We start from the raw sequence: 9571 nt of genomic DNA on the forward strand, positions 1-9571 counted from the left end.
TTGTTGAGCTGTATGAGCTGTTTGTATATTTTGGAAATTAAGCCCTTGTTGGTTGCATCATTTGCAAATATTTTCTCCCATTCCATAGGTTGTCTTTTCCTTTTGTTTATGGTTTCCTTTGCTGTGCAAAAGCTTGTAAGTTCGATTAGATCCCATTTGTTTATTTATTTCTATTGCATTGGGAGGCTGTCCTAAGAAAACATTGGTACGATTTATGTCAGAGAATGTTTTGCCTATGCTCTCTTCTAGTAGTTTTATGGTGTCATGTCTTATGTTTAAGTCTTAAGCCATTTTGAGTTTATTTTTGTGTATGGTGAGAGAGCATGTTCTAACTAACTTCATTGATTTATATGCAGCTGTCCAACTTTCCCAACACCATTTGCTGAAGAGACTGTCTTTTTCCTATTGTATATTCTTGCCTCCTTTGTTGAAGATTAATTGACCGTAGGTGTGTGGGTTTATTTCTGGGCTCTCTATTCTGTTCCATTGATCCATATGTCAATTTTGTGCCAATACCATGCTGTTTTGATTACTGTAGCTTTGTAGTATTGTGTGAAGTCTGGGAGGGTTATGCCTCCTGCTTTGTTCCTTTTCTTCAGAATTGCTTTGGCAATTCTGGGTCTTCTATGGTTCCATATGAATTTTAGGATTATTCTAGTTCTGTGAAAAATGTCATGGGTAATTTGATAGGGATCACATTAAATCTGTATATTGTTTTAGGTAGTATGGCCATTTTAACAATATTAATTCTTCCCACCCAAGAGCATGGGATATCTTTCCGTTTCTTTGAATCATCTTCAATTTCCTTTATTAATGTTTTATAGTTCTCAGCAGATAAGTCTTTCACCTCCTTGATCAGGTTTATTCCTAAGTATTTTATTTTGGGGGTGTGATTTTAAAAGGTATTGTATTTTTACATTCCCTTTCTGATATTTCTAGCCCCAGGGAATCTGATTTAAGTATCTGAACAACTTGACCACATGCAGGAATAATTAAAAGTGCCCCAGGTAATTCTAATATCCAGGCAAGGCTGAGAGCCATCACTCTAGATAATTCTAGTTCTTAAATTTTCTTCTCAAACTGACCTATTTTGACCAGTTATGTTAGATTGACCAGTTGGTTCAAACAACCTATTAGTACATTTTGAATAGTAGAGCCAGCTGTTTATCTACATTGACCAGCCATGAGAGAAAATTTAACTGACTGTCCATTCCAGGAACCCCAATTTGTAAGTGACTAGTTCCTAAAAATGTTATTCTCAGAAAATGATGATTAGCTTATTGTATAGAATATATTTTGTTTGTATTGTATAGAATATATTTTGTTTGATGAGCTGGTCTTGAAACCAGACAGAAGTAAAATACATTGAATGTTTTCAAGTGTGTTGAGAATATTTTATTAGCTTCCTAAGAAGAATTTTCAAAGGATTTTTTTTTTAATTTTCATGTGATCAAAGTGTTACTTTTTTTCTCTAATTCAAGATATTTATATTCATCATCTGTCTCAAACTATTTCCTTGAGAATTTTCACCCAAGTTTTAATCTCAATTCAAATCCAGTCTTTGTATTTCTAGCTTGTACTTCCAAGGTTACACAGGTTTTTAAATCTTTGCTCTTGGTCAGTGAAAGTTAGTGAAGAAAATAAAGTGACTTTCATTTTTTCTGCCACCTATAGTGATTGAAATTGAATTTCTAGAAGTTGGATTTCTATCCAATTAATATCTCCACAGTGTTGTAGTAAAAAGGAACACCTTCAGTTAGTCATTTACCCTAAAATCAAATGATGTGACCAATTATGTTTGAATTGGTAAGTTTTGTGAGTATTGTCTAGGTCCTGTCTTAATGAACAAATGTGAAGTGGAAAGCCTTATATGAGGTTGAGAGTAATAGGAAGCATTCACCACTAAAAAACATTAGAAGAAGGAAAAGGTCTTAAATTGCAACAAAGAACATAAAGGGTTGACAGATGAGACACTGCTCTCAAAGCAATGGCCCAATACAGTGTAAGATAATCAGCTAGTCTATTAGTCTGTGAAAGCTTGCATGTGTACTACTTCATAGCCACATCCCCAATTCCAGATTCTATGGTTCCTTCTTCCCTAGAATATCTAAAAATTAAAATTTATTAACAGTCATAAATTTCACCCTTTTACATTTCTCCATTTCCTTCAACTTAAAATTGTGTTACCCTTCTTAACCCATTCCTTCAACAAAAAATATTTATTGTGGCCCTTTCTGTATAACTCTAGGTGCTGGGGATTAATTAGGTATCTCACTGAATTCTGATGACAAACATAATTTTCTGGAAAATTTTTATTATAGAAGATCAATGGAATTGCCCCTTACTTTTTAGTGACCAAATTATATTTATGTACAGTATTTCTCATACCTATTTTTTTCATCCTCAATGCCCAGCCTTAATAATCCCCTGTTGGAATTAGCACAGTTACTTCCATATTTGGATTCTTTACAAATGCTCCCTTCAGCAGTCTGTAGCCAGATTAATCTTCCTAAAACTTAGCCAAGTGATCAGCCCCTTTCCCCCTCAGACAGACACCCATTGACAGCAAAATGAAAGTCATGTTCTGGCTGCTTTACCAGTCAATTAAAGTCTTCCACTATTTGAGCCCAAACAACTCTTTCAACTTCATTTTCTACTGTTTCCCTATACCCTGGTGTGTTGAAAGGCCTATTTATTTAGCTGTGCCAGGTCTTAGTTGCGGCATGTAGGATCAAGCTCCCTGACCAGGGATCACACCCGGGGCCGCCAGGAAAAAAATCTAATATTCATACATCAAACAAAGTGCTTTGCGTAGATTGCCTTATTCAGTCTTCATAATAATCCAGTGAGGTGTTGCTAATATCACCTTCATTTTAAAGGCAGAGTAAGTAATCCTCGGAAAAGTTGAATAACTTACATAAGGACATCAGCCTGGTGAAATCAACTCCAGGTTTGTCTTAACCCCCAAATGTATACTCTTTCCACTGGACTTTCCAATCTCTGTAATTTCTTTCCCTTGAGTAATCCTAAAAACTCTTTAGACTTGAGGTAGTGTCTACCTTTCACATTTTTTAGGGGCTCTTCATTTCCCAAGTAAAGTAAGCTACAGACCTGGGTACAGACCTATTGATATCAAAACATTTACTGTTATATAGGAGCTGCCTAAAGAATCCAAATAGGTATTTTCACACCATCTATTTCTATTAAATAGCTTGCAGAAGAGTTAGTTAGAGGATGACAGTTTTGGAGATTTTATATTTTCTCCCCCAAAATAAAAAGCTTAGGACAAGAGAGCCGCTCTAATAAATATGCCAGTTGTTAGGTGTACACTTTAGATGAAAGCAATTTATGATAACACTTGGACATGTTTTTGAGAAAACAGAGAAAAATAGTCTTCTCAAGGACTGCTTTGTTCAGATATGACCGTTTGCACATCTGCCATTAGCATTTGGAGTTTTTGAAATAATACTACTGATGCCCAGCTCCCCTGGCAATAAAGACTCATGAGGTAATTTAGTGGGGACGACCACTGGGTGAGCTTGTAGGTAATCTAGACATAGTGCCTGGAAATTACTCGGAGAACTGCAGCTATTCTACCTTGCTCAGCACAATGCAGGAAAGGGGCTCTCAAATTTGAAAGTTTGAAGGTGGTGTCGCCACTTCCGAGGCTCGGCCCTCCTGAGTAGCTGCCTCTTAATGTCTTCTGGTCTGGGGATGGGTCCCTGTGGCTTGACTTCAAGAGTGCTGAGAAGTGCCAGCACTTGCCTGCCCGTTTACAGTGAGCTCACTTTTCTGGGTTAATGGATCTATCCTTTGCTAAAACCAAATGGTCATGGAAGAGGTGACTTTAAAACGTGTCCATCAATGATCTCTTACAGCCTGGGTTGCATACTGGTTTTCTCCCTTGGGCCAACTCTGAAAGTGATGGTGGCTGTCAAGAGTGCTCCGTTAGGAAGAGTTATGAGGCTATTCCCGGGCTCAGCAGTAAACAATAATGTGATGGATGGGAGACGTCCACCGTGGGTACAGGATGCCCTGGGGTGGCGGCGGCCCATGGGCCAGGCATTTGTGGCTCCTGATTTAGTGTGAGTGAGGTGGTCACACCTTCCCCGATACCAGAGTTGAGGAAAGAAAGTGACTTAAAAGATGATTCCTAAATGAGTTTCCTAATAAATAACAGGGAGAGAGAAAGGAAAGGGAGCAGGGACTTCTTCAAAGGACAAGTCTCCTATTTGCTGGCTTTGCAGAGGGCAGCCTCCCACTCACCTCTTCCTCTTAGGGCTCTTTTTAACCAGCCACAGCTCCCCAGCAAAATCACCACCTTATTCAGTGGTTGCTAACTTTTAAACTCTCTAAAAGTTCTCAGATCTCACACATTCATAGATGTGACTTTAGTATCTGTCAATTGAGAGCTTACACAGTATGAAAAGATGCATATGAAATGAAGCCTTCATCACAGCCATCCCAACACACACCACGAGCCACAAAAATCCAAGACCTATATACTAGGAGCCCCCTTTCTCTTTTTTTTCCTATTCCTAGAGGTGAACACAATGTTCATAATAATTCCATACCTGGAAGCTGGTATAAAAATCTGTGTCATATTTGAGCAGAATTTTCCAGGCACAGTCCTAGAGGCTAGCCAAGTTTATTATTGTCTCTTTTTTTTTGAATTTTATTTTTTTATTTAAGTGTACTTTTAGTTTACAATGTTGTATTAGTTTCAAGTGTACAGCAAAGTGATTCAGTTATACACTCACACCAGTTCTTTTTCAGATTCTTTTCCATTATAGGTTATTACAAGATACTGAAGAGAGTTACCTGTGCTATGCAGTAGGTCCTCGTTGTTTACCTATTTCATATAGAGTAGTGTGTATATATTAATCCCAAACTCCTAATTTATCTCTCATCCCCTCATTCCCTTTGGTAACCAAATATTATTGTCTCTATAAAGATCCAACCATCTCTATGCCTCCTCCCCACGCCCCAGGACTCAGCTTTCCCATTTCTCTGCCAAACAGCCCTTAGAAAATGCCAAATAGAACAAATAATGCCATTTGCAGCAAATGGTTGGACCTAGAGATTGTCTGACTTACTTTGCTCAGTATGACAGAGAAAGACAAATATCATATGATATCGCTCATATGTAGAATCTAAACAATGGTACAAATAAACTTATTTACAAAACAGAAATAGAGTCAGTCACAAATGTAGAGAACAAGCTTACAAATGAACTTATTTACAAAAAACAGAAATGGAGTCACAAACATAGAAAACAAGCTTATGGTTACCAGGGGGGAAAGAGAGGGGGATAAATTGGGAGATTGGGATTGGCATATACACGCTATAAAATAGATAACTGATAAGGAGCCTGGCAATATGACTAGAGACACTGGAATATGCATATATGTTAATATAGACAAAGTTGAATGTTATTCAGATAATTATGCAGTAACTGTTCTTGAGAAGCGGAACGGACCTGGGAAACAGGAACTCATAGGCCGAGGACGCCTCTGCAGAGAATTTAAAGCATATTTCTACCTACTTCCCCTCTGCTGAGAGGCAGGTGTTTGCCTGCAGCCAGTGCCCAGCACATCATACACCAAGCACCTGCTACACGCTGGGTGCTGGGTAGGGACACAGTAGGATCTCTGGTTTCCTGTAGTAGGTTTTTAAAAAATCATTTGTAATTTACCTCTTTAGCATCTATAAATTGCTTCAAACATCCAAAAAAAACTTTTCTCCTGAATTAGAACCTGAGTATTTTAAACTAGGAGATTCTCCCTACAACCATGTTATCAAACATCTTTTTCTTTTGTGGTAAAAGTCACATTATCAAACAATTCTCTAATTTAACCATTAAGTGAAAGACGCCAGACACAAAGGGCCACACATATAGTATGATTCCATATGAAATATCCAGAATAGGCAAATTTACAGAGGCAGAAAGTTGATATGTGGTTGCCAGGGACAGAGTAGAGAACGGGGAGAGACTGCTTAGTGGGACCAGTTTCCCTTTAGGGTGATGGTTATGCAACACTGTAACACAGTGTTGGAAATGCCAGTCAGTTGTACACATTGAAATGTTTGTTTTTAATTTACATTCACTCCAAGTATAAAAATTAATACATACAGACAAAAAAGTTGTTGCCACCAAGTGCCTAATTAATGAATTGGATGGAGAGAGGATGCACTGAAGGGTTAAAAGCATTTGTCCTGTGTGTTTTAGACGCACTTAGATTCCAGGCTGTGCCACTCACTCAGTGACTTGAGGGAAGGTAAATAACCTCTCTAGTCCTTCTCTGTCAAGTAGCAATAATCCTAATGCCTCCCTCTCAGTGCTGTCCTGGGATTTATTGAGATACCCTCTGTAAATCCTCAGCACAGGGCTTGGCACTTAGTATGCATCCAATTAATCACAGATGCTGCTGTAAAATAAATAGTACAGAAATTCGGAGACAGTGAGTGAGACGGCTCCCCTGCTGGTGAGGACAACCCGCAGAGAGCTGGGCTCTGAAGTCACAGCAAAGCCAAGGCACTGAGGAGGGAAGGGAGACAGAACGGTGGGAGGTGGGGCACTGTGAGGTAGAATTCAAACTATAAATACTCATCAATTGAGAGTCACGCCTACTGAGAATCAAAGAGCGTAATGCAGCGTGTTTTGCCCAGATCTGGGGCATCACCGTGTGATTTGGGAATGTAACTCAAGTTCAGCTTCTCTCTCTGTGAGAAGGAATGGCAGCCCTCCCTGATCTGGCCACGTTGTTGACCTCAAGGAGAACAGAGACCAGGGGAGAAGAGCTTTGCCTGGTGCAGAATCAGTGAAATTTTCCTGACAGGCTCTGGTGACTTGGCAGCTAGATGTCAGGATTCAGGCCAGAGCAGAAGCGTGTTTACTTGAAAACAAGAGCAGAGTAGGGCGTGGGAGTCTGGCTGTCCTCGCTACTTACGATGTTAACCATCTTGCTGTGGAGGACGCAGTAGGTTAGGAATTAGTGAGCAACAGATGTTCGCATTACTGCATATAAACAAAGGAAAGTAGCCTTTACCAAATTCATTGCTTCCACTAAACCAAAGGCTTCTCCTGGTTTAAGGGTCAAAGTACACCAATATTCCAAAAAGGAACCCACCAGTCCAGAGAAATCAATCTTTTGTCTAAGCACTTGAATTTCTGTACCTCACAATTTTGTTTGGCAGGTGAAACAGAGCTCTGTGAACTTTATCTCAGGAATTCTTTTCCCTTTACAGCAAGAAGCCAAAACCACATCAAAGCACACCTCCCCAACAGAAGCCTCTGACCTTAGCCTACGATGGAGACTTAGACATGTAACCTGAAAAAGAAATCCAAATGTAGACATCAACTGCCTTAACTGCTTTCTCTTTTGTAGCTCTCAGAATTCTCAGTTTTTTGAGGAATCTCCTGATGCGTTATACGAGGCAGGATACAAATATTGTGAAAGTAATATTGCCTCAACTTCATTTGGACATGGAGTCAAGGATTATTCTGTCTGCCATTTTGCTTTCAAGTTGTTTGTGGGTGTGTTTAATTCTTTGATTTTTCCCAAGGGACCTGAAAACCCTTCTCTTCCTGCTTGGAAATGGGAAGAAGAAAATATGATGGAATTCCCACAGACTTGAGTATAAACTTTATCCTTAGCAGCATGATGACAATCTGGAGGAAAGTCCAATCAAGGCATTTACTGTAAATGATGAGTCGCCTGACACTGCATTGTTACGCACTATGTTAGTGCAAATCCTTATTCTTCCCATACTTCAACACTGAGTTTTCTAGAGCTTACATCGGTTCAAAGACTTTCAAATTGGATTGCCTATTTTCATGAACATAGAGAGAATGGGTTACCATTTCAGAAATTCTCTGAGTTTCTACCTTTACAAATTGTATTCTGTTTTGTAGCCAGGGGGATGATGGTACTTCATGGGTTGCATCTATTGAAAACAAATGGAATGTGTGTAATTCCTGGACTAGATGAAAGCCAGGTGGTTTTGAATGAAATGTGTATTGAATGTTAGGGTGTACAAATGAAGTAATAGATGGTTATATTGGAGAAAGAGGTAAATTAATTATTTCATTACTAAAACTGTGTATTTTAATAAAAACTTAGCCATGTAGATATAGCATTAACCGTACACAGTTGTAATTCAGTTTAATGATGAAAAACGCTGCTTTTGTAATTTCAATTTTCTTATTGAATATTTATAAATTCTTTTTTTGAATTTAATTATCTGACCTCATTTAATATATATCGAACACCGATCCTGTTTGTAGCAAGTCTTGCTTTTATAAGGTTTCAATAGTATCTAAAACAACACATGAAAAAGCTGAAACCATTTTATGAAGATCAATGTTTGTAACTGTAGATGTTGAAAAGTAAGACGGTGCCATCTTGTGGTGTTGACTTGTATTTATAACCAATAAAGTGCTCGAGAGACTGAAATGCTAACTGTTGTAGACTTCTTAGTCCCTCCTGAAGAGCCCACGCTTTGACGAAAACAGCTTTAATAACAGATTCCCTGTGTCACTGTTTTAGAGGTTGACTGACAGCTGAAATCACTGACAGAGAAAAGGACTCTTACCCCACACTCTCAGCACTCATGGTTATGCTATGAAATGGAGCCAAGCATGATTACACAGAGTAGCTTTGAAGGAATATTTACAGCTTAGCTAACATTAGAACAAACCGCTGTATGCAAACACTGACTGATACGTAAATGAACTGAGAGGCCTGAGAAAATGGAACTGTTTGTTAGAAATCTGATACAATGAGCAAGATAGATAGATAGAGGATGTTTTCATTTATACTAGGACTTTTGTTAACCATTTTAACGCTAATTGATTTTCTTCAATGCCACCATGGTTTTAAATGAAAAACCTACATGAAAAGAGAATAGCTTATGTCAATACTGTGGTTGAGGAAACAGCTCCTAGAATTGTCCTTTTATTAGTTCACTTTAGCTAAAGCTTCAGTAGTCTTCATGGTAGTTCAAGAGATCCTGCTTCGGAGATCGAATCCTAGCTGTGCCCTTTACTGCCTGTATGATCCTATGCAAGGATGATAAAGCCTCTCTGCCTCAGTTGTTTGACCCACAAAATGAGATAATGAAATCATTTTCCTCCTAAGGTAGACCTTAACAATAAATGTAAAAGGGGGTTCTGGTTCAAGATGGCGACATAGAAGAATTCTGAACTCACCTCCTCCCACAGACATGCCAGATCTACAGCTACCTATGGAACAGTCCTCCAAAAGAAATCCAGAAACTAGCCGAGTGACTCCTACACATCAGGCACACAAGAAAAAACCCACATCAAAATGGGTAGGAGAGGCTGAGACACATTGTCTCCGTAAGCCCCACCCCTGGTGCAGTGACCCTCATCAGGAGACACAATCCCCCGCTTCTCTCTGAGAAGTAAAAGGTTTGAAGCCCACATTTGGCACCCCAGTTTTTAAGACCTGCACCTGAGAGACAGGCGTTCAAAACATCTAGCTTTGAAAACCAACAGGGCTTGTGACCACAAGACCCACAAAGGCCATAGTGAACAAACAAACAGTTC

The 9571-nt window shown here is 39.0% G+C and overlaps 1 protein-coding gene across 1 annotated transcript in view; it reads left to right on the plus strand.

Moving 5' to 3' along the window:
• THSD7B (thrombospondin type 1 domain containing 7B) overlaps positions 1 to 8384 on the plus strand; it is a 1122472-nt gene extending 1114088 nt beyond the window's left edge. The window contains exon 30 of the mRNA XM_057551976.1: positions 7249 to 8384. Coding sequence (XP_057407959.1) covers positions 7249 to 7330 — 82 coding nt within the window. The 3' untranslated portion in view covers positions 7331 to 8384. The remainder of the gene's footprint in view (positions 1 to 7248) is intronic.
• The last annotated feature ends 1187 nt before the right edge of the window (positions 8385 to 9571 follow it).

The sequence above is a fragment of the Balaenoptera acutorostrata genome, chromosome 8 (genome assembly GCF_949987535.1).
Source record: "Balaenoptera acutorostrata chromosome 8, mBalAcu1.1, whole genome shotgun sequence".
Classification (NCBI taxonomy): domain Eukaryota; kingdom Metazoa; phylum Chordata; class Mammalia; order Artiodactyla; family Balaenopteridae; genus Balaenoptera; species Balaenoptera acutorostrata.